General features: G+C 44.1%; 1 protein-coding gene across 1 annotated transcript in view; it reads left to right on the top strand.

Moving 5' to 3' along the window:
- The window catches only part of LOC139281630 (uncharacterized), a 204155-nt gene that overhangs the window by 105325 nt on the left and 72866 nt on the right, over positions 1 to 25964 (top strand). Inside the window, exons 72-82 of the mRNA XM_070901774.1 lie at positions 1526 to 1646; positions 4173 to 4258; positions 5635 to 5764; positions 7518 to 7708; positions 11308 to 11395; positions 12606 to 12726; positions 13906 to 14084; positions 14981 to 15127; positions 19974 to 20101; positions 22010 to 22143; positions 24057 to 24151. Coding sequence (XP_070757875.1) covers positions 1526 to 1646; positions 4173 to 4258; positions 5635 to 5764; positions 7518 to 7708; positions 11308 to 11395; positions 12606 to 12726; positions 13906 to 14084; positions 14981 to 15127; positions 19974 to 20101; positions 22010 to 22143; positions 24057 to 24151 — 1420 coding nt within the window. The remainder of the gene's footprint in view (positions 1 to 1525; positions 1647 to 4172; positions 4259 to 5634; positions 5765 to 7517; positions 7709 to 11307; positions 11396 to 12605; positions 12727 to 13905; positions 14085 to 14980; positions 15128 to 19973; positions 20102 to 22009; positions 22144 to 24056; positions 24152 to 25964) is intronic.

The following is a 25964-nucleotide window of genomic DNA, read 5'->3' as shown; positions in this document are numbered from 1 at the left end:
AGACAAAATATATAATTAGGCAAATCAATGGTGGATGAAATTAAAGACGGACAGGTATAACATGCTTCGCATAGGAAGAGAAAACTGGGCAACATCAGGGCCCTGAGGTTTTGAGAGATTTCCCAGTTACCCCTTGTAACTCTGGTGGGAGACCAACAGAACTTCCTGGAAAACAACAGAGTTCTAGAATAACTTCGATCTCTGTCATTTTCCTGCACCAGAATTATGGGGGGGGGGGGGGGGGGGGGGCGGGTGGGTGTTAGAGGAGAGGGGAGGAGGGGAGAGAGACTGGGAGAACCCTACATAATTTCAGAGGCAAGTACTTTATGGAAGGTATTGAAATAACCAAAAGTGAAGTTGAATCACAATGAGGCAGTTAAGGGAAGAGCCACAAGACTGATCGCTAGCATCAGGGGACTGAGTCACGATAAAAGATTAGAGGAACCTAGACATTTCAGCCCTGAAAAGTCACTGAGAGGTGACCATATAAAGTTATATAAAACAGCATATTTAGGGCTAATGTCAGGACGTTCTTTGTTAAACAAACAGTGATCAACACATGGATCTTGAAATTGAGTGGCCCATCAGACGGGAGTGCAGCAGAAGGGTATGCAATTTGGTCAGGGCCCTGATTTGCCATGTTGAGAGTACCTACCAGACATTGTAAGGGGCGGAATCTCCATCTACCCCTTACAGGGCCAGTGATGCCAAACGGATGTAGCCGAGGCAGAACTCCCTATGTTAGGAGGTCCTACACCCTGGCTTTCAGTGAGAATCCAGGGTATGATTAGCAACTGCTACACCTGGTTTGACCAGGCATACCTGCCTAATCCCAGCAGAAATGCACCTAACTGGGTATCTAGCCAAGTTTGAGGCCTGAATCCACAAAGATGAGAAACCATAGAACTATTGGGAGAGGGAGTTACTCAAACAACATGAATATTATTTAAGAAAGGGAACCAGCACGCCCTGGTTCAACCAACTACGAATGGTGTTTTCTGGGCTTTTGGTTTGGAATTCGCCGCAGATGTGCCCCAACACATCTGAAGGCCTCCCTCACCTCATGAACTTTAGTAGGGTCTGTTGCGGAGTTCCACAGCGGGTGTGGACCTGACATAACTACTGGAATCACACCTGCAGATTTTCCAGGCCATAGCATGCACACCTGGTTAGAGTAATGCAATCATCTAGGAAACAGTTGGATGCTTTGATGGGGCTGTAAGTTTCTTATGGGTGGATGAACTAAAGTGTTTTGATTGGCCTTTCTCATCTGTATTTATCTTGTGAATACAGTTTACAATATAAAGTATATTCCTGGTTGTCGGATAACAATTCAGCATACAACAAATGAAAAGTTGGCCCAGCTGTTCCTGAGTATGACTTCATAACATTTAAGGAAAATCACTCAATAGATGGTTGTGATAAATATAAATGGTGTAGTTGCTCTGGAAACAGGTAACCTGCTTCCTGTTTGAAGAAAGTGAAATGTTTAGAAATGAAGTAATGATGCTATTATTTGTTTCAGATACTCATCCTCTGTCCTGCAAGGCTTCACTTGTAGTGCAGTGAAGACCCTGAATTTTACTACAATTATTCCACTTGTTCAGGCAATGAAGGGTAAAAGGATCGTGCTTGATGAAAGTCAGGTGAGGTCATTCTCAAAAATCGCATTGGAGGAACGTTTGATCAGTTTCTAGTTTATTAATGCAACACAGATTTTTTTTTTAAGTTGTACATTGTTAGCTGGTCCTTCAAATTATACTGGGTGGTCAAATTAGTGCCAGCATTCTAATACAGGTTGAAACTCCCTTATCCGGCACCCTCGGGACCTGTCTTGTGCCGAATAAGGAATTTTACCGGATAAAGGGAGGTGAGCCCGGGGAGGGGGCGGGGTGGCGAGGGTGAGGAAAGGAGGTCGGTGCCTCAGGCGGGCCCGAAGTGTTGGCAGGCCCCAGCAGGTGTCGGAGGGCCCCAAAGTTGGGGTGGAGGTCGGCCACGTTCTGCACATGCGCCCCCGGCCACCAGAATCATGCCGGACTAGGGGTGGTGCCAGATAAGGAAGTCCCGGATAAGGGAAGTCCAACCTGTAGTACCCATTAAAATAATGTTGCAGTGTTTGTTTGATATATTGAGGCAAAAATTCCTGGGGATTCTGCTGATCTCCCACCGGTACCACAGCTGGAGACCAGCACAACTCTAAGGAAAATGGCAGATCCCTGGTTGTGCGGGTCTCTGCTGTTTCCATGCTTTTTCTATTGGGCAGAACCTCCATGTACTCCATACAAGGGAAATTACGCCATGGGGTCAGAGCCAACAATGGGTCGTCCTGCTCCTGGACCTGAAGGAAAACCTGGCGTCTCTGGTGGCTAGCACGCCAAGTGAGTGGAGACATAGTGGCCTTCACAAGGGTGCAACATGTGGACATATTGGGGCTAATAGCACTGTGGTAAGGGAGGGTCCTGGGTAGCCCCTCCCCCTCCAACCCCCCCCCCCCCCCCAAATGCTGGAGTTTCTGGTAGGAATGTGAGGATGAGTGCTGGAGATGTACCCAAAGTGGCACTTGAGTCCACTTGGCCCATGCAAATGAAGTGTCCTCCCATTGACCCTGCAAGCTCTGATGAGGTCAACACTGTTCCAGTGAAGCTCAATGCAAGCTTAAGGAACCGCACATCATCTTTTGTTTACAGCCTTCTGGACGCAACATCGATTTTAACAATTTCAGATAACCTCTGCCGATTTTTTTTCTCTCTTATCTTCCCCCTCTCCCCCCGACCAATCTTAGTTTTTTTTTCTCTTTGTCTCCGATGGCAGCTGGTCATTATTCCATCATTCACACCCTATCCAGACTAACTTTTTTCAACTTCTGCCATTACCATTTCAATTCGGTCTGTCATCCCTTTTGTCTCTCGAATCTCTCCTGCCTTCAACTCTATCACAGACCTTCCTTTTTGTTCTTTCTTCCCCTCCCCCTTTCAGTGCTCCTTAAGAATCAACCTGAACATTAACTCTGTTTTTCTCCACGGATGCTACCTGACCCGCTGAGGTTGCCAGCATTTTCTGTTTTTATTTCAGGTTCCAACATCTGAAATATTTTGTTTTTGTACTGGAGAGCAATGTTGGGATCATAACCTGAGAAATTTCAGGTTATTATTACTATAATAGAATATGTGCTGCAATTAGTACACTTAGGGCTGGATTTTCAGCTTTGCTCATTTCGGGGCGGTAATGGCGGCGGGGCGGTAAAGTTTGCACCTCAGTCAGCAAAATTGGGCAGCTAGGCCTTGAGTGTGGGGTAGAGCGCTAAGGGAGGCGATGCACAGCTCTCTCAAGAGGCTAGGCTGACTGAGCATGTGAAAATCCCAAGCTAAATAGCTGGCCTGGGAGCGCACTAATAGAGGCCGGGGGAGAGGAAAAGCAAACTTGAAAAAAAACAGCTGAAATATTCCCAATATATAGCCCATGCCACCACAACATAAATCGCGAAACAAAAGAAAAAACAATCACATTTATCTGAGGTGGCCATTACTTACCTCACTGCAGCCGGTATAGGTCGGGCCACCTGTTTTCACAGGCAGTCACAGCAGGGCGTGCAGCAGGGCGAACTGGTTGAGAGGGAATCAAAAAGCGAGCCGGTGTCGCAACCAGGGGCATTGCACACCGGCTCACCTCTTCAGGGGGGTAATACTACCCTCCCCGCCGAAACCGGCCCCGAAAACCCTGGCGGAGTGCTGGAAGCTGATCGCCCACCCAGAAGAGCTCACCGTCACCATTGCCGCCTGATCGGGGCGAAAACAGAGGCGGACAGTACAAGAAAATCCAGCCCATAGAACTGGAGAAAGTACATCATAAATATTAGTTGTCCTTGTGATCAACTTAAAAAAGCTGTCCTTCTTATTTCCCACATCAAAAAAAATGAAGGACTTGCATTTGTATCGAGCCTTATCACAATCCCCAGAGCATCCCAAAGCACTTTGCAACCAGCGAATTACTTTTGAAGTGCAGCCTCTGGCTACCATGCTTGTATAAGCACAGTAACTCCCATAAACAGCAAATACATAAATGACCAGATAATCATGTTTTGGCAGTGTTGATGGTACCTTGATTGTTTTATAGGTCTTGTTGGCTTTGTGCTGGTTATCTTTTAATCGTAAATTTGTTGTCTCGCTTTTCAGCTAAGCTGTATGTCTCATATACTAACTTCTAACGGAACACCGTCAGCCATAGAAAGTTTCCCTGAGGATCTTCTGTTGTTTTTCAAGTAAGTTGTTTATCTAATGGGTTGGGAATTTCCATGGCGGTACTCTTCCCTGCCGCTGTAACTTTGTTGGATGTATGTCGGAAACCCTGTTGTGTTGACGTGACCTATTATGGCAGTTTTCAAACAACTTGCATTTACATGGTCCCTTAAACGTAGAAAAACTGTCGCAGAGTGCTTCACAAAGGCATAATCAAAAAAAACTTTTAACTTTCACAGAGGAAGGGCTAGAAAACTGGGAGAAAGAAAATAAATTAAGGGGGAAAATGGAAATCAAGACCTTTGGAGTGTAATTGGTACACTCCCACTGGACCACAGTGGTCTTTTCTGGTCCTGCTCATTACTATGATCCTAATTGCTTCCATATAGAGAAAGGAAGAGAAATTTCAGAAGATAGGTTGGCCCGGATTTTGCAGTCAGTGGCGAAGGAATGGCGCTCATTGTTCACTACTCTGATAGCGGCCCACAGAATTTTCGTGGGCTTCTGAGCATAGACCTGCTGTCATCGGGTATCTGATCCAGCGCGGAGCCTTCTACAGGGCGTAAGAAATCGTGCATTGTAAGAAATAGTCTTATACAGGTTCCCTAGCTCAGCAGTTTGCCTAAGTTGATGACACTGAAGGATTCCAATCGCATCAGATAGGGAATTGTACAGAGAGCTGAGTTACAAGGGCATGATGCAAAAACAGGCCTTGATAAGAGTTCTAGCAAAGAACCTTGAGATAAACAAACTGTCCAAGCGAAGGTGTGATCTCATGAGAAGGGGAGGGTTTTTCACCTATGAGTTAAGACAAAGAACTCTACATATCATTGGGCACCCTGGTTTGGGAAGAGCCCTTACAGACTCGATAGCCCTCTCCATTATTTTACCACAGGCACACCCCTAAAAAGAGAATAAAAGAGATATCTAAAGAGCTTTTTAGCGCAGACAGTGCGGAGAAGAGCTGTTCGCGCCACCAGCCGTCTGTCCGATCGGGACCAATACCAGCTACTTGTCAAAATCGTATGTCTACTATGCCTATCCTGATTGTGTGTTGTTTGTGACTATATTTGAACTACTGTTCCTCAATTAAATGCCTTATAACTCTTTGGGTAATCTGTGTGATTCGTGATCCAAATCTTACCAGGGGATCTGTGACGTCTGTGGACAAGTCAAGAAACAACAAGGTTCTTCAACCAATCAGATTGCAGAATCCTCAGTGAGACATCTAGACCAGGAAGTATAAATTAGATTTAAATCATGTACAGAAAGAGAGATAAAGATTGGGAAAGAAAGATGGGATTAAGAGAGAGAGATAAAAGAGACAGACAGAAAAAGTTTAAACATTTTTTAATTATAAAGAGATCAACATTAAAATGTTGACTTTTGCCTATGTTAGCTCTGCCGAATTCAGGAGATCTCCAAACTGCAAGAAATTCTTCAAAGCTGTTGGAAAATCAAACTTGAACATCTTAGAACAAGGATCAACAAGGCGACAGAAACTATTGAATGATGCCTTGACCTGCTTGGTAAGGACAATGGTCGTGAAATTTTGCTCCTTAGCGCCGGAGACTTTGGCTGTTTGGTGTATTTTTTAAAATCACTTTGGCCCACTTCTGTTCGCCATCTTGATGAGGGCGATAGCTCAGGCAGCACGTGCGTGCGCCGGCAGTGTGCAGAGTAGGAGATCTTGACGTCAGTTAGCGTGTAACATTGACTTGACACATGACCTGCCATTTTTGACATCGCCGCTCCATTCAATACCCTCTCCTAAACATGCACAGCTGAACATGCATTTAGCTGCACGAGGGTCCTCCTCACCAGCACTACTTAAAGGAATACATCCAACTTGAAGGTAAGTTGATTATTGCTTTTGTACTGGCTCTTGAGTTTGGAGGAGTACTGGGTTGCTGGAAGAGAATTAAAAAGTTGTTAAGGTGTGCAGGGAGTGCTGCTTGACATTGGGAAGGCGTTGGCTGCTACTGGAAGGTCTCTGAATACACCACTTGCTCCCAGTCATGGGGACTCTAGTTGCAGTTCCCCTTGCGCTGCAGCATGACTGGGAGAAGGAGCAGAGGCAGCAAAGAAGACAAGCTGCTCACAGAGGGAGGAGGAGACTGAGGAAGACTCTCAGCATGTCTTATCCATCTAGGGTCTTCAGGGAGCACTTCTCCTACCTGCACCTAAGCCAGGAGTAGTGTGTTCAGTGGCTCTGCTTCACCAACAAGGTGGTCACAGAACTCTGCTATCTCCTGGAACCAGACCTGCAGCCTCAGAGCAGGACAACAACGGCTCTGCCAGTGTCCTTCAAGGTGACCATGACCCTGAATATTTTCACGAATGAAGCCTTCCAGGCTGGAACAGACAACATAGCAAACATCTCTCAGTTCGCCGTCCACTGCATCTGGGAGGTCACCGAAGCTCTGTACTCTAGGAGAGGAGACTTCATTGCCTTCTCTCTGAACAGAGAGAAGCAGGAGGAGCGCGCGTGTGGCTTTGCCAAGATATCGGGCTTCCCCATGGTGCAGGACACCATCAGCTGCGCACACGTAGCTTTGCAAGTGCCGCATCACAATGGTGAAATGGTCTGTAACTGCAAAGGATACCACTCACTTAATGTGTAGTTGGTGTGCGACCACCATCAGCACATCGTGATGGTGAATGCCCAGTATCCTGCACCGGTCTGCTGTCCCAGCAATCTTCCAGCCAGCTCGTCGAAACTAAGGGTGCCTGCTAGGCGACAAGGGCTATCCGCTCTATACCTGGCTGGATGACTCCCCTCCACAACCCAACCACTCGTAGCCAGCACTCACATATTGAGAGCCATGCTGCCACAAGGAACATTATCGAGCAGACCATCGGGGTGCTGAAGCAAAGGTTCCGCTGCTTTGACCGCTCAGGAGAAGCCCTCCAGTACTTGCCCAAGTGGGTGTCCCAATTCGTGGTGTTCTGCTTAATCCTCCACAACTTGGCCATCATGAGGACACACTCCTTGCCACCACGGGTTCCGCGACCACCACAAATTTTCCCTCCGCACCAGGTCCAAATTGTGCTGCGCCCATTCCATCCCAGGCCCTTGTGTCAAAAGTTCTTTGATCAGTGAGCTTCCTTGCTCAAATTACAAACTCGTCAAATACATATTTCAGATATTTTCTCAATGTTTAAATGAGTAATGATATGTTTTTCTGACAAGCATATATTGTCACAGTCACGACATAGTTACGGTTAACTGTGTGAAAATGAAATATTCTGTTGAATTTTGTCAATCTGTTTGAACTTCAGGGAAGTACCAATGGAAATCTGACAAAGGAGAGTGTTACAGTACTGGGTGGTTTGACCTGTGACCTTGAGGGATCCATTATCGTTAACTGTGATATTACCATTTTGGATCCATTGAGTAGTTGCACCAGCTACACAGAAGATCAAAAGACAGCCATTGAATCCCTACTTAACAACAGAACCACCAAATATGGGTGAGTTTAAAACTGTTCACCTATTAATTACATGCAGGTTGTATCAGAACTTCTCTACTTCTCAAAATGTGAACTTGATGAGATGGGCAATGGCAGACATTTAGAGACCGCATGGATGAACGACAACAATTGTACATCCCTGTCTGGCGTAAAAATAAAAAAGGGATGGTGACTATCAAGGGAAATCAGGGATAGTATTAAAGCCAAGGAAGTGGCATACAAATTGGCCAGAAATAGCAGCGAACCTGGGGACTGGGAGAAATTTAGAACTCAGCAGAGGAGGACAAAGGGTTTGATTAGGGCAGGGAAAATGGAGTACGAGAAGAAGCTTGCAGGGAACATTAAGACGGACTGCAAAAGTTTCTATAGATATGTAAAGAGAAAAAGGTTAGTAAAGACAAACGTAGGTCCCCTGCAGTCAGAATCAGGGGAAGTCATAACGGGGAACAAAGAAATGGCGGACCAGTTGAACAAGTACTTTGGTTCAGTATTCACTGAGGAGGACACAAACAACCTTCCGGATATAAAAGGGGTCGGAGGGTCTAGTAAGGAGGAGGAACTGAGGGAAATCCTTATTAGTCGGGAAATTGTGTTGGGGAAATTGATGGGATTGTGAAGGCCGATAAATCCCCAGGGCCTGATGGACTGCATCCCAGAGTACTTAAGGAGGTGGCCTTGGAAATAGTGGATGCATTGACAGTCATTTTCCAACATTCCATTGACTCTGGATCAGTTCCTATGGAGTGGAGGGTAGCCAATGTAACCCCACTTTTTAAAAAAGGAGGGAGAGAGAAAACAGGGAATTATAGACCGGTCAGCCTGACATCGGTAGTGGGTAAAATGATGGAATCAATTATTAAGGATTTCATAGCAGTGCATTTGGAAACAGGTGATATGATAGGTCCAAGTCAGCATGGATTTGTGAAAGGGAAATCATGCTTGACAAATCTTCTGGAATTTTTTGAGGATGTTTCCAGTAGAGTGGACAAGGGAGAACCAGTTGATGTGGTATATTTGGACTTTCAGAAGGCTTTCGACAAGGTCCCACACAAGAGATTAATGTGCAAAGTTAAAGCACATGGCATTGGGGGTAGTGTGCTGACATGGATTGAGAACTGGTTGTCAGACAGGAAGCAAAGAGTAGGAGTAAATGGGGACTTTTCAGAATGGCAGGCAGTGACTAGTGGGATACCGCAAGGTTCTGTGCTGGGGCCCCAGCTGTTTACACTGTACATTAATGATTTAGACGAGGGGATTAAATGTAGTTTCACCAAATTTGCGGATGACACTAAGTTGGGTGGCAGTGTGAGCTGCGAGGAGGATGCTATGAGGCTGCAGAGCGACTTGGATAGGTTAGGTGAGTGGGCAAATGCATGGCAGATGAAGTATAATGTGGATAAATGTGAGGTTATCCACTTTGGTGGTAAAAACAGAGAGACAGACTATTATCTGAATGGTGACAGATTTGGAAAAGGGGAGGTGCAAAGAGACCTGGGTGTCATGGTACATCAGTCATTGAAGGTTGGCATGCAGGTACAGCAGGCGGTTAAGAAAGCAAATGGCATGTTGGCCTTCATAGCGAGGGGATTTGAGTACAGGGGCAGGGAGGTGTTGCTACAGTTGTACAGGGCCTTGGTGAGGCCACATCTGGAGTACTGTGTACAGTTTTGGTCACCTAACCTGAGGAAGGACATTCTTGCTATTGAGGGCGTGCAGCGAAGGTTCACCAGACTGATTCCCGGGATGGCGGGACTGACCTATCAAGAAAGACTGGATCAACTGGGCTTGTATTCACTGGAGTTCAGAAGAATGAGAGGGGACCTCATAGAAACATATAAAATTCTGACGGGGTTAGACAGGTTAGATGCAGGAAGAATGTTCCCAATGTTGGGGAAGTCCAGAACCAGGAGACACAGTCTAAGGATAAGGGGGAAGCCATTTAGGACCGAGATGAGGAGGAATTTCTTCACCCAGAGAGTGGTGAACCTGTGGAATTCTCTACCACAGAAAGTTGTTGAGGCCAATTCACTAAATATATTCAAAAAGGAGTTAGATGAAGTCCTTACTACTAGGGGAATCGAGGGGTATGGTGAGAAAGCAGGAATGGGGTACTGAAGTTTCATGTTCAGCCATGAACTCATTGAATGGCGGTGCAGGCTAGAAGGGCCGAATGGCCTACTCCTGCACCTATTTTCTATGTTTCTATGTTTCTATGAATATAGGTACCATTTAGGTATCGATCAATGAAATGTTTGAAGAAACAAATTGTGATGCTTTGATTTCAACTTTGTGACTTTTAAAGACATCCTCATATATCTTGAAGGAGGGCAGGTTGGTCTATGCCACAGGATTCTACATGAGTGCCGCCATTCTGTGATTGCCTTTTCGAAAGTTACATTTACGAAATGGGCAATGGCATCTTTTTCTTATACTGAGGTGGTTCATAATGCTCAAGTCTAGTAGTGATGATTTAATTCAGCTAATGGTAGCCCCTGGTATTTTTGGGGTGGGGGAGGAGCAAATACACATGCTCCTCCCCCTCCCCACTGCATGCTCCATCAACCCACTGCCAGAAGGGGTTTTATACTTATATATGAAAATGTTTTACCTTTTCTTTATGTTTTACCTTGCAATCAATAAGCTGCTTCATTATTTTGTTCCATATGGTCTCACAGTTTCATATATGTTTTCATTACAAATCCACGTGAAATTCAGACGCTTAGCTCTTGGTAATTATGGAACCTGCCAGAATAGTGTAGAAAATGAGAATCAGTGAGCTCAATTTTTCCCAAAGCATTTTTTTGGCGTGATTTTTTGGGGCCTAAGTACGCCAAAAAAAAATATTTGAAGTTTCCCCGTTGGATTCGTTCATTTTGGCGTGGCCTAACCTGACCTTTAGTTTTGGGGGTGGAGCCTTGATCTGCGCCAAAAAGATCGGGCTGCCATGGTAACTAGGGACACAATGCGAGTTGAAGCATACAGCCAGCTCCCAACACATTAAAACAATTGAAAAACACATATTCTCTCTCTCTCTCTCTCGCTCGCTTTCTCTCTTTCTCTCTTTTTCTGTCTCTCCTCTCCTCTCTCTCTCTGGGGACCTAGAATGGGACCGGACAGACTTTGGGCGGGGTTGGAGGTAAGTTGCTGCTATATGCTTCTCAATTCTTTTAGTGTGTCCGGACAGTTGCTGCACCGATTTCTTTAACTCTAGAGAAGGTTTTTCAGCAGAGGCCACATATGCTGACCTAAGCAGAACTGGAGTAACTCTCAGCTAGTCAAATTTCCCTAATTGGCGTAGGTGGCTGGTTACGCCCCCTTTGTGTGAAAAAAAAACTGACCTAAAAAAAATCATAATTAACTGACTTACACTGGTGCAAATTGATTGGGGAAACTGTGGTTTTTCGACTTAGGCCAAAAAGAGCAGCCTGCTCCCAAAAAACAGCGCAAATCACTCGGGAAAATTGAGCCCAATATCTGGTGGTTATCTTTAGGGAGAAGCTTTTATAATGGAACACTCCGCTAGGGCACATGTGAACTGTCGACATAACTGTCATGCGCAACAATTCATTTATTAACTTGAGTTTTTTATTTGCCTGTAGTTTACCTAGATCATGGTCATCCCGTACAGTGAACAATCTCGGAAACCTTCCTTTGGCTTTGTCCTCAACGTGGAGTCAAGTGGACCCGGTACAACTTAAATAACTTTATACCGATTTATGAAAAGTTAAATGTGTGAGACTATTAAACCCTTTTATGGCTCTTTTTTTAGACTTTCATAGGCTTTATAACCTTAGCTATTAACTTTAAAAACACCACAAATCTCACTTTGTGAACATACGTTTCACATTAATTTAATCAGAGGATTGAATGTACATGGAAAAATTCTGCATTTTGCGTCCAATGTACTTTAGATGTAACTGCATCGTAAATCAAATTGAGTGAAATCTAATTTGATATTCATAATTAGTAAACCCTAGCTGCATCTTTGCTCCTTAATTTAAAATCTCCTGACTTTATCACATTGGAATCATTCTGTTGGATATATTTCCCACTGAATGCCAGTATGTGGTGTATGCAGCGATTGACTGCTAGAAGTGGATGTGCACCATAAATATAAGTACAGTTTTCAAAGGGTTTATATAAATATAATACAAAGTGACTACTAAAATCAGTGTAGCTTAAATTCAATTGTAATCAGATGCTTCAGGAATTATGTCTAGAAGTTGGTTTACATGGGATGATGTTGCTCTGATTCTGACCATGCTCAGACTGGGTTATGGAATTTGAGATATTTGATGACTGTCATCCATTTATATTTGCAAGTACATTTTGTTGCAAAGTCACACTTATTTCTGTAGCCATTACTTCAATTAGAACATTGATCCTCTAGTAATAATTAGTCAAGTAATGTTCTGATCTCCAAAGGAAGAGACAGGAACAGTTTATGCATTTAGAAAAGGAAAAAAATGCCTAACAACCGTATTTGATATTAATAAAGTGAGAGGTATGTTAAAAGCAGTGTAACTACAAAAATGCAATTTATTAAATCTGAATATTAATGTGGCCAATTTCAGACTTCTGATCTTTATGTTGAAGTTGGTTAAGCTCACTCATTTTCCTACCTTCCGTTTGCTATATACACATAGTTTTCTTTCCCCCCAGAGTCTAAGATTTTTTTATAACTGATTAAGAATACTAGCATTCCACCAACTGCAACATCAAGTTCAGTTATCAGGGTGTGTTGCTTTTTCAAGTAAATTTCATCAGATTCTGGTTTATCCCACAAAGAATCCATAGTTTTTGAGCTCGCACTTGTCTGGCAAGGAGTGTTTTCACTAATCAAGAATTGTATGTAATCAAACATTTACTAAGAGTATTTCTATTTTGTACCCCACAGCTTGTCTTTAATGAAGCTCTCCCAAAATTTATCAAGAAGATAAAAATATTTCTAAAACCAAAAAAGACAATGAAGTTTATAAAGCAGCTCAAACATCGAAAACGATCAAAGCGAGCAGCAGGTAAGTAATCAGTAGGAGTGCAAAAAAATCAATAAAAAGCACTATTGTCTGTACAGAGAGCTCATCAATTTAAAAGAAAAAAATGGGAATTATTTGTGAATGTGATAGAGCTTCTTCATGAGTATTTATCAATGAGGCGACTTTAATTGAGTTTCACGAGTGAAAGAATCCTTGCAGATTTCAACACAGGTAGGTTAGTGGAGGCAAAATCATGAAATAATTTAAAAACACTTAATGCAATGGAGAAAATGTAGGTTCTTTCTGGATGGATAAGCTAGAGTGGGTCAAATGGCCTTCGGTATTTGTATCATTCTTTGAGCTCATTGTCATGGATGAAATATCATGTATTGTCAATTGAGGTTCAACTCCCTTTTAAACACTAAAACTGCATATTCTAGACCATTAGGTGTTCATTCACACTTGTATCTGATAACAACTTACCTGAAAAGTACTTTCTCCACCAGAATTTTTATTTATTTATTTTTTTAAGTGTAACCATTTCCAAAATATTAAACAGTAGATTTCACAAATGTGTGCTTCTGACTTAAAGCTTCATGCACCAGAGGCATGTATGGGAAATTACAATAAAAAGGTCAAGCATTAATGGATGGGAAATCCTGCAGGGCCAGATGGCCTCACGACCCAAATGCCTGATATTCCGTCCGGGCGCACAATCCAGAAACATTGCCAAAAGTAAAGTGGAAGATTTTTCTTTAAACAATTTGTGATCTGTTACGAAGGGATTGCAAATTGCTCTCGTGTGTTGTTGCTCATGGACCAAAAAATGAATAAATGTATTTCTGACTTCCTGTACATGTCTCTCCATTTGTCTCCCAGTTTCCTTCTCACTCCCAGTCTTCCACTGTTTCTCTTTCCATGATACATTTTCTATCATCTCTATATTCTTATTTGTCTGACTCTTTCTCTTTTCCTCATTCTATATGTCTATCCAGCTGTCTGTCTCCTCTCTCTTCCATATGTTTGGCACTCTCTCGATGCTTCTTGCACACATTTCTTAACTGATAAGATTATTCTCATGTTTTATCATTGAAAGACCTATCCGTACCACTAGTGTATTTAACCCACAATTTAATAGTCCTTACACTTTGCATAAAAGGTCAGTTTAATATTTTGAGAAGAAACTGAGCTGATATATCAAATAAAACGTTGTGTTTGCAGGCTGTACAGTGGGACAGTTAACAGCAGAAGCCATTAACGAGCTGAGCCCAGTAAACTATGATGCTACCCAGTTAGAGGCCTGTTTGAGTAATGCTACATTAAGGGATACTGTGCAGTTATTGGGAACTCTTGCCTTTGATTTTGATCAGCTTCAAGTTCTGAAAAACAAACTCAACCAGGTAAATAACATGATTGATGCTCTCCTCATACGAGCTACAGTGCATTTTTATAGTGTAATTATTTTAGTATTTTTAGATTATCTTGTGGCTTCAGAATCATTGATTTGTAAGAGTGATGATATCAGAATTGAAAACAATTAAAAATATTCCTCAATTACCTGATGGGGTAGGAGGATCTGTTTGAAATGAAAAAAAATTATAAAAATTAATGGGGTATATTTTAATCTTCATGGTCTGAGCAATAATTTAGGAGAGTGCATCGCTCCCATTGTAGAACCTATCTGATTTTCATCCCATTGGGATATTTGCCTACATTAAAGGTGCTATATAAATGAAAGTTGATGTTCTTGTTCCTGACTGAAGATAATATTTTCCTCATTACTACTTTTTGCTAAATTTAGCAAGCAGATGAAAATATCCGAGCACAAGGATTTGCAAACTGTTTAAGCTTTGCGGTCATGTTATTGTGGTCTGTCATACTTTATAGAAATGCTGTGCATTTTGCATTGATGTGGATATATGATAGGCAAACATAGCAGTTTATACAGTTCGCCAACATTAACTATTCAGTTGCTGCCCAGCTGATCAGCCCATATCAAGGCATACTTCAATCTTTTTGCAGAAGTATTACAAATGCTTTTATTTCCTTCATGTCCACTGAAAACGCAATGGAAATCCTGCATAATTCAAGCATAATCCACCAATTGTGATGTCATGTCTTTGAGACTTCTTTTACAAAGCAAAGATTGAAGATAGTCGTCTCAAGTAATGAACTGATATGGAAATCAGTCACAGTCAAACACTTTAACTATAACAGGCATTTAAAACTGTATTTGTATGCTGGGAAATAAAACCTCAATAAGTCACTACATTTTATTTTGGATTTCCTGAAACAGATTTACCCCAATGGGCTACCAGAAAACCAGATTCAACTGCTGGGGAACATCTCCACAGTTGTTAATGCATCCGAGGTCAGCAGCTGGAATATCACTCAAGTTGAGACGCTTTCTGCATTAATGATGCAACAGCTGGAAAACACAACGGTACTGAAACCAGGAGAATATTAATGTGAAAATATATGGTATCTGCACTCACGGGGGCATTTGGTCCGAAAGGAAATTTGGAATCTAATTCCTCGAGACGCGAGGAGGAATTTTAATCCCCATCATGCTTTAACTCTGTAATGTATTTGCTTCATGGTTTCTTTGTTTAAGAATTTATAGCAACACATTGCTATTAAGAACTAGTTGGTTTATTAACAAACGTTTAACAATCACACTACACATTACCAGTTCATCCACTAGGCTCACAACTGCATACCTCATCGTGGATGACCTCGACCCAACTGACTGGGGTTTTATTGAGTCTTGTGAACATCATGTGACTGGCTAAGCTACTCACAATGCAACAGCTCTATCAACCTGTGAGCATACTTACAGGTGCATAACATTACAAATTCAGTTGTTTACTTGGATGGCTGAGGCACATAGCTAATTCAGGCATGAGCTTCGTGAATACATGTAAAGCAGGGTCCTATGACATACATAGAAGTCCAAAGCTACTTTAACCGACGAGGAGTATCTGGAGCTGCTGCTCCACTCAGTCTGGCAGGCAAAAAGCAGATGCCTTAATAGCCTTAGGAGCAGGAGAACTTCTTTGGGCCCACAAAGAAAGCTTGGGCCAAGCTGCCCCTGGTTCCTCTCCTCCACGTTCCTCCGCCCCACCCCCTCCCCTCCCCCAACTTAGGTGCTGGTCGGGCGGTCCACCCAATATTCACTGGCCAGAAACCGGTGAAATGCCTCTGGACACCCGTTTCTGGTGGGCAGCTCACCACATCAATTTTAATAAAGCCTGGCAATTCAAATGGACCAGGCCTTTCGCAACACCTCTTGGCTGGCAGGCCCATTTAGTCTGCTGACCCCCCACCCAGGAGTTAAAATACCCCTTCTGTGTCCCTTTTGTTAGTGTTTTTATAATATGCAAGTTCTTGGCTCAATAATGACAATAGGTGATGGCATCCTAGGACTACCCAGATGTACCTCTTTGGAATACCCAGAATGATGTGATAGGTGAAGAACTGAAGCACGTTGGTGAACTAGAATAGAAACATGCATTTCACATTGGGGACTATATGACTGGAAGACATTACATTTTATAAAGTTTTGCAGCATTAACTGATCAGCCCATATTAAGACATATCAGTCTTTTTTCAGAAGTATTACAAATGCTTACATTCACCTCATATCCATTAAAAACACAATAGAAATATTGTATAAGCTTACATGGTCATTAAGCAGGGGGCATACGTCTTTTACAAAGCAAAGATTGGAGATACAGTTGTCTGAAGTGTGAAATGGACTGATGCGGAAGTCAGTCGTAGTCAAGTGGGTGGAACAGTGAGTTGGAGCATTATTCTTTTACCCCAAGACCTAAGTTTGAATCCAGCTCAGATTTGATAGCATGACACATCTCTCTCTGCTTTCTACAAGGGTTCTAATGAAGTGGATCAGAACAACCTCTGTTTCTCATGGATAGAACTGTACAGGACAAAACTGCCAACAGTTTGGCATTCATTGGCACTAAAATGACACTGACTTAGAAGGGCTAAAAGCATACCAGGGGCCCAAGTTTCCACATGATTCGCGCCTGATTTTTAGGAGCAACTGGTGGAGAACGGACTATTTTAGAAATCGCAATTCTCCACATTTTTTTTTCTGCAGTTCTAGTCAGGTAGAACAGTTCTAGTTTAGAACAGAATTTTTTCTTCAAACGGGGGCGTGTCCGGCCACTGACGCCTGATTTGAAAGTTTCCACAGTGAAAATGTACTCCAAACTAAAGTAGAATGGAGCCAGTGAAGATTTTTGTAGAACTGAAAAAACCTGTTCTACACATTAAAAAATCAGGCGCAGGTTACAAATTAGGCGTCCAGAACGAGGTGGGGGGGAAGGGAACTCATTAAATTCGACAATAAATCTTTATTTATACTTCTACAAATATTATACAAATAAATCCAACCTGAATAAACATTTATAAGCCAAGAAAAGATTAAATAAACCATCTTCCTACCTGTGTGAAAGTGCTTCAGCCAGGGAGAATTCTGCAGCCGTTCGTGCCGCTGAGCGGGAGGGAGAGAGAGAGCGAGAGGGAGGGGGAGAGGGAGGGAGGGAGAGAGAGAGAGAGAGAGGGGGGGAGGAGAGAGAGAGAGGGGAGGAAGGGAAGGAGGGAGGGAGAGAGAGAGGGGGAGAGAGAGAGAGAGGGGGGGAGAGAGAGGGGGGAGGAGAGAGAGAGGGGAGGAAGGGAAGGAGGGAGGGAGAGAGAGGGGGGGGGTAGAGCGGGTCTCGGGGCGGGGAGGGGGAGCGAGTGTCGTGTCTGGTCGGGCGGGGAGCAGGAGCTGGCCGTGGGAGGAGCCTCATTCACGCAGCCCCAGTGAGGCCATTGGGCCAGGGCTAGGGGCTGCGTGCTTCGGGCCCCTCCCACACAGTTCGGCGCCTGGAGCTACTGCACTTGTGTGCCGACTGTAGCGCGCATGTGCAGAGGTCCTGGCACTGTTTTCAGCGCCGGGACCTGGCTCCGCCGCCCCCACAGCTCGTGCCGGCTGCGCCGAGTGCCACAGGACCTGTAAGTTGGTGGAGAATACCGAGGATTTTTTTAGGCGCCGTTTTAGGCGCGAAAAGCGGGCGCCCAGCTCGGAGGGGCGCCCGTTTTTTTTCTTGTGGAAACTTGGGCCCCAGGTGTCTGCAAATGAAATCGACATTTTGGGGAGTTTAGTGGAGGATGTAATTCTGAGGATTACTAATGCATTGGGTTCAAAAAGTAGTAAAATATTGCAGTTCAAGACTGATACCTTATATCTTTGATGAGCACAAACTTCAGGACCCGTAGGACTGAATTAGAGCTTAATCGCTGTCAAATCTTACTCAGTTTTGATGGCCCCAAGTTTTGCCATGATTTGCTCCTAATTTTTAGGAGCAGCTGGTGTAGAACGGAGTATCTTAGAATTCGGAATTCTCGCCATTTAGTTTGCTCCAGTTCTAGTCAGTTAGAACAGTTTCACTTTGGAACAGAATTTTTTTTTTTCAAAAGTGGGCGTGTCCGGCCACTTACGCTTGTTTTCAAAGTTTCGTCAGTGAAAACTTACTCAAAAAAAACTTGTCTACACTTTAGAAAATCAGGCATAGGTTACAAATCAGGCGTAGGGAATCGGGGGGGGGGGGTTTAAAGGGAAATTTACAAACATTAAACACTTCAGTTTTACAAATAAAGAGCCATCATCAATAATAAATGATTAAAAACATCAATAAATCAACCAATAAATCAATCAAAAAAAATTAATAAGAATTTTTTTTTTTTTAAAGAATCAATAAATAAAACATTTTCTACTTACCGACTGCAGCACCGGGAGCCCTCCAACAGTGTGCTGGGATCCCCCCCCCCCCAGTGTGTCTCTGTCAGTGTCTCTATCTCTCTGTCTGTCTGTCTGTGTGTGTCTCTCATTCTCTGTCTGTCAGTGTCTGTGTTTCTGACAGCGAGGGGAGGGGGTAGAGGGTGGGAGGCAGGGGGGAGGAAAAGGGGGGGGAAAGGAGATGGGGGGGGGGGGGGGAGGCTGAACGGGCTGGGCCCGAGACTTCGGGCAGGGCCAGTCCCCAGCACCAGATTTACAGGTAGGTGGCATTGGGTCGGGATCGCAGGTCGGGTCGGGGGGAGTGCGGGTCGCGGGGTGGTGGGAGGGAGGTCGGTTCGGGTCGGGTGGGAGGGAGGGAGAGGGAGGTCAGGTCGGGTCCAATCGGAGGGGTGGGGGGAGCGGGAGTCGGGTCGGTGTCGGGGCTGGGGGGTGGGGGGGGGGGTGGAAGCGGGAGTCGGGTCGGGGGGGGCGGGGGAGTTGGGTCGGTGTCGGGTCCGATCCGGGGGCGGGGGGGAAGCGGGAGTCGTGTCGGGTCCGGTCCAGGGGCGGGAAGCGGGAGTCGAGTCGGGTTGGGAGGAAGCAGGAGCTGGGCGTGGGAGGAGCCTTATTCACCCAGCCCCAGTGAGGCCATTCGGCCAGGGCTAGGGGCTGCGTGCTTCGGCCCCTCCCACACAGTTTTGGGCGCCTGGAGCTACTGCACATGCGCGCCCACTGTAGCGCATGTGCAGAGGTCCCGGCACTGTTTTCAGCGCAGGGACCTGGCTCCGCCCCCTACAGCTCGTGCTGCGCCGAGCTGCAAACGACCTGCAGGGAGCTGGAGAATCTGGAAGTTTTTTTTAGGCGCACTTTGTGGCGCGAAAAACTGGCGTCCAGGTCGGGATTGCGCCGTTCTAGGCGCGGCTCGAAACTTGGGCCCTATAACTGTAAAATGAATATGGTAAATATTTAGAATCCAAAATTTGAAAATTTAGAAAACGCAATGGTATGGGCCACGGGATGGTGGCTTATATTCTGTGCCGTGGTGGGTTTGAATGCAAGACATAGGCAAGACCCCAGCCACAGTTTGCTGGAAGGGAGGGGCGCCACCAAATAGTGCTGAAACATTTTCACACTATTTCCCCAGAGAAATGAAATGGGGAGTGGGGTTAGCAGTGATCTCCATAGAGCTCCCAGATAATTCCTAGTTGTCAAGTCTAACTCAGCATTGACAGAGGTTTCAAACAGGGTGGATGAGCGTGGGGAGGAAGGTTAAAGAAAGGAAAAGAAAATGGGGGTTTAAAAAAAAAACGTTGGGAAGCTTTATATGCATGCAAGTAGTTGGAGGAAATGAAAGAGTATTGTGTCGGGTTACATATTCTAAATAAAGTAATACTAAATTAAAATATTTTTCATGCGTTATGCAGGAAAAGCAAACAGTCAGTCAAGGAAAAATGTGATTTATTTTCTATCTTTTGTTTTGTTTGATAATTTATGAACTGTTCTTTAGGTTAAAGCCATCATTACAAGATATCTACAATTGGGTGGAACTCTCGACGCAGTTTCTTTGAAAGCTATTGGTGGGCCGAACTTGTGCACTCTGGATGAAAACCAACTGAAGACGATTTCAAACTTGATGTAAGTCTATCTTTGTCCTACTTTCCTCACATCTATTAAAATGGCCTTATTTCCAACAGAATGTAAATGGCTCTTCTAAGCATTTCAGCGCAATCCCCAGCAAATCAAATAGCAACGTGAAAAGGTGAAAGTTACAAACATGTTCCTACCTTTTGGAGATAAATAAACTTATTCTTTAAATGACAGTTGTCCTACCACTGCAGATTCTTTCCCCTGGCCAGGTCATGAGATTCAGAACACACATTTAGAATCATTACCATGAACTCTTGTTCTCCCACAAAGCTTTCACCAGGCAGATGTCCAGGAGTCTAGAAATTGAGATTTTAAAACAAATTCTATGAACTCCATCTGGGTTACCTGGTTATTTCAATTCCTAAACTAGACAATATTCAAACATTGGGGTGGATTTTCGAGTGTCTGATTCCATGAGGCAGGTGTTGGTATCCTCATTTGAATAAACTCGGTGAGCTGCAAGTGTTAAACCAGCAGTGACTGGCAGTTCACTGATTGGGGAGGGGAGCAAAATATGGCAGCTTCTCCATGGAGCCGAGCTGGAAGTGGAGCCTCAAAGTGTGGAGGAGACACACAGCAACTGGAGCGGGTGGGAAGATTATTGTGGAGCCAGGAGGAGGGTTAATGCTCTCCTGGCCGCATGAAATTCAATTCAAAACCTTTTACTCATTGCTTTTTGAGCGGCCTACAGTAGACTATAGCACTCTATATCAAATACCAATTATTGGTATTTGGGTCCAGCTGCAGGCATACAGGAACTCCAGTCGCCATTTCATTGCAACTGCCGGTCTTGTGCAGCTGCTGTTCCCTGGGCTGGGGGAGAGTTATCTGTATCAGTAATAAAAAATAATTAATTGTGAATATATGACTTTTGAGGGCAGAATGACAATTTTAGCAACAATGGGCCCAAATTTGGCCCTCCCGTTTTTTTTGGTGCACTCACGTGAGATGTGCCGACTTCCTACAATCCAAACAGCGACAAAAAGATGTCCCAGGATTCTGGCCCCTCTGCCGACTCTCCTGGGGCTTGGTGCGGTGTGGCAAGTCCATTGGGGGGGCGGAGCTAGGGCCCTGCGCCTAAAAGAGTGCCGGCAGCTGTCCGCATGCGCAGTAGAGCGTTCGCGCATGCGCAGTAGTTCCTCCCATGATGATGATGCTTGCAGCGTGGAACCCAACCCGTCCCGGGCCGAGTGGCCTGCCGCACAGGCTGGCCGCTGCCTTCCTGCGCTGAGGACTTCAAGAAACAGGTTGGTGCGGGGAGACTTTTGATCGGGGGGGAAGAGTTTTGATCGGGAGAGGGGGAAGGAGGAGAGTTTTGATCCGGGGGCAAGGAGAGAGGAGAGTTTTAATGGGGTGGGGGGGGGGGGAGGGAAGGAGGAGAGTTTTGATCTGGGGGGAGGAAAGAGGGGAGTTTTGATGGTGGGGGAGAAGAGAGGAAAGTTTTGATGGAGTGGGGAGAAGAGAGGAGAGTTTTGATGGGGGAGGCGGGGGGGGGGGGCGCGGGAAGGAGGAGAGTTTTGATCCGGGGGGAGGAGAGTTTTGATGGTGGGGAGGGGCGGGGGGAGGAGGGGGTGATAACTGTGTAGTCAGTAATTTTAATGAGCTTGCTCAAGACATTCCTTAACCCTGTTGAAAATACTTTCCTACGAGCAGGAGATACTTCTGTTTTTTATTTGGATATTTTGAAAAAATCATGTAAATATGTTTTGTCTCTACCTTTATTTTTGTAGTTTAAGCTTGCATGAATGCTTATGTTGTATAGTAAATTGTTTGCGAAGTTAGTCATATGATGTCATGTATAGCTGTTTGATCCTATTCACATTCTTTAGTCGTCATTAAGTACCTACCTCTTCTTTCATCTGTTTCAAAATTAAGATTATAGCCATTCTCCTACAGGGATGCTGGAGCTCTGGATATTTCCACGTGCACTCAGTCAAAGAAGAACCTGCTTTACAGTCAAGCAGTCTCTGAGTTAATATCTCAGCAAAATAACACCATTGCCTACTTTAATCTAGTAAAGTCATACCTTGGTAAGTTACTTGACTCTTGTGGTTAACCATAATTTGAGAAATGTCTTTATTTAGGTTGGAATCGAATACTTAATAATTTGGCTGGTTGACAAATTAAATCTAAAGCATAATGAAGAGGAGGAGTAATTTTCCTCTGGCTGTAAGGGTGACACTTCAGTGCAGTATAGAGTTAATGCTACTTTGTTGGAGAAAACGGGCTAGAATTTCCATTGCTTCACTGCCCAGTTTCCTCTCGGCAGTATTATTCGTTTTGGGCGAGAACCGGATCGGCTCACATTTCCAAAGCTGAGTTCCGCCAGTGGTTTCAAAGTACCGCTGGGGAGCGGACCTTCGGCGTGCACCGTCCATAGATCGTCATCATCCAATTTTTGGCTCAGTGGTGACCCGTAGGTAAGTTGAAAAAAAAAACGCCCATGAGAAGCAGGGGTGCTGGGCAGTAGGTAAGTAACTCTGCAAAAAAAAAAGCTAAGTAAATGGATTTTTACTAATTATTTTAAAATTCTCTTGTAGTGATTTAAGTGAAAAGGGTCCTGAGAATGTTTTTCTGTTTTTTTTTATTTTACGTTTTTGAAAAAATATTTTTTGTGCTTTTCTCCTCCTAGGCCCAACCCGCTGTCTCGGTGTAAATTTTAGTAATTTTTTAAGAACCGCCCCATCGGCCCAAGATTCCATTTTTTCGCTGAGAATCTGGGTGTAAGGACCATTTATTTTCGCTGGGCAGATTTTTTTTCTTTTTAATGGAATTTTTTGCCAGCGATAATTTGAGAATCTTAGCGATGTTTTAGGCGGCAATCCGGAGCTGGCGGATTGTTTGGAAATTCTAGCTCCTTGTCTTTCAGTAGAGATGTAAAACGTCCCATGGCAAATTTGAAGAACAGGGGAGTTCTCCCAGTGTCCTGGCCAACATTTATCCCATTGCTCTCCTGTTCCATTCCCGGCCACCGGGGAGAGTTAATATATCTCCTGTGAAACAAACATCTGCGAGTCACCAACAAAACCTGCTGTGTAGCAGAATATCTGAGAACATTCTTAGTTGCAATCATCCATTTACAGGTTAAAACTAGCTATCTAAACCTCCCTAATGATCTCAGATCTGCTTCGCTATAACCACCTTGTTCACTTTGTTCATTTTTTTAAGATAAATATAATCCCAAATTGACATGTGAAACATGGAAACAGAATTGTGCAGGCTGAGAGATATTGGCTGAGACTTTCAACTTGCCACCCAAGCATAAAATCTGAACTGTCAGCCACCCATTAGAGAAACTGCCCGATTTTCATTACCATTGACTTTAGTGGAAATTAAAGTCAAGTGGTTTCTATACTTTCCCTGTGATCTATAGTGGGCAGCCAATCCACAACACCGGTTTTACGATCGAGTGGCAAGTTGAAAATCTTCCCCCATCATTTCCATTTTCAATCTCATTTTTTATCTATTCCACCAGTTTTGACTCCGCCAACTCAATATTGTATGAATTCATTATTAACATTTTTTTAAAATTCTGTAGTATTAATGTTGAATTTCCAAATAGTTTGAAAAATAAAAATTAAATAATTAGGACATTATAAGTGTAGATTTTCCAAACGCAGTTATCTAACGCAGGTAGCATCCTGTTTAAAATAAATGGGTTACGGATGGTCAGTGTTAAAATAATGCAGAGCAGGAAATTTGAGCTTTGCAATCAGTTGTGCGCAGCTTCAACATCTTAGGGACAGAAAGAGCCCAGAGGATGAGAATGTCTGTCTTGTAGAAGAATAGCACACAAATAATGTGTGTTGATTAATACTGGCAGAAAATTATGCAACATTCCTTCATCAAGAAATTATTTATAACACAAAATTCTAAATAAGTACAAATTAATTTATGCAGATTGCTAACGGTATGTAGTTAAATCAGTTTCTGTTTTCTTAAGATGGTGCCAAAGCAGGTGATCTGAAGTTTCTTGCAAATAATGAGGTCAACATGGACTTTGCAACCTTTATAAACCTGAATCCTGAAGAAATAAAAGTATGTATATGTTATAATACTATTATGATCTGATCACTATCGTAAGGATTCCAGTTTCTTCTTTAGCAATGTATTTGACACTTGTGTTTCCATTTGGGAAGAACAATGACGTTCCTGGAAAGAACCAAAAATTCATGTTAAGAAAGCTGTTCAGTTATAATGGGAAGTGTAAGATAAGGTGCTAGAATCTCGCAATGTAATAATTTTTGGTAGTTTAGGGTGCAAGTTTGGTCTGTTCGTATAAAATACTGGTTTAGGACTGTAACATCAAATCCAGATTCATAGTTAAAGGGAATTCAAGTCATCCCAGTGTGATCTGCCTGAGTAGTTTGTGCGTCCTCTGTAATTCAACTTTCATTATTGCTAGTAATCCTCTGACAGATATCTAATACAGGTTGGACCTCCCTTTTCTGGGACTCCCCTATCCGGCACTACCCCTCATGCGGCATGATTCTGGCGGCTTGGGTCAATGCGCAGAATGCGGCCGATCTACACCCCGATTTTGGGGCCGCTCTGACACCCGGCCCGCTGGGACTGCTTCGACACCCGGCCCGCTGGGACTGCTTCGACACCCGGCCCGCTGGGACCGCTCCGATTCCCGGCCCGCTGGGGCCGCTCCGACTCCTGGCCCGCTGGGACCGCTCCGACTCCTGGCCCGCTGGGACCGCTCCGACTCCCGGCCTGTGTCGACACCGCTGGGGCCGCTCCGATGCTGGGGCCGTTCCCACCCCCGGCCCGCTGAAGCCGCTCTCACACCCGGCCTCCGTTGACACCCGCGGTGGCCGCACCGACACTCAGCCCGCCGACACTTCGCGGCCCGATACGGGGTGCAGGATAAGGGAGGTTCAACCTGTACTGTTTATATTGGCCCTGAATTTGCAGTCAGATGCCTCCAGTGGGGAAATACCTCCAATCTGCAAATAAAATGCCCACATACCTGGTGGTCCGGCAGGCATGGAGATTTGTGAACCTGGGACTTTCCGGATACCCGCCGGTAGAGACCCACGTTTCTCAGGGGCGCATGTGGTTCGCGGGCGCCCCTGGGATCACGCGGGCTAGCCCAACCAATAAAAAAAGGGAATCCCCATTCATGCTTATGGGGATATCATATGCATGAATGGGAATACCCCCAAAAATACATTACACATCAAATAAAAAACAAATCTTTACATATTTAAAATTAATTTAAAGGCCATTTCATTAAATATTTAAGACAGAAATTAAATTTTTTGAAAAATAAATTTAAATATTTTGAAGGGGCTAAAAATAAACTTACCTTATTGCATAGGTTTTTTTAATGTATAAATGATTTAACCTGCATTCGCTGGGCAGAGGTTGGGTAAATAGCTCAACTCTCTACCTGCGAATGCCGTTTTCCCAGGGATGGCTACGATCTGTCAAGAAAATTCTTAACACATCGCAAGTTCCAGGCTTTCGCGTATGTGTTTTGCACGCAAAAACCTACAACTTGTGCGGCCCTTATGGGCATGTACACACCACGTCACAGATGAGTTTACTTGTTTGGGTGCAATCAGATTCTGGCGGTCGCCAGTGAGTTTTTCTCTGGTAGAAGAGGTTCCAGGTTTGGCATCACAGGCTGGACGTCGTTGTCTGGAACAACAGACTTCTGGAGGTGGATTTTCATCCAAATTTTGATATTGCTTCTAGCTCCCTATTAGATAGTGACAGTCAGGAGAAAACATGTGGGAAATGAGTTTAAGACGATTAGATTAAAATAGGTAGAAAAAATTAAAACTAAAGCTAAAATCACAAATGTGAAAAAGAAACAAATAAATGGGAAAACAGAAAGATA

This window comes from Pristiophorus japonicus, chromosome 15, assembly GCF_044704955.1.
Source record: "Pristiophorus japonicus isolate sPriJap1 chromosome 15, sPriJap1.hap1, whole genome shotgun sequence".
Classification (NCBI taxonomy): domain Eukaryota; kingdom Metazoa; phylum Chordata; class Chondrichthyes; family Pristiophoridae; genus Pristiophorus; species Pristiophorus japonicus.
The sequence above is the reverse complement of the archived record's forward strand: the minus strand, read 5'-3'. Positions and strand labels throughout refer to the sequence as shown.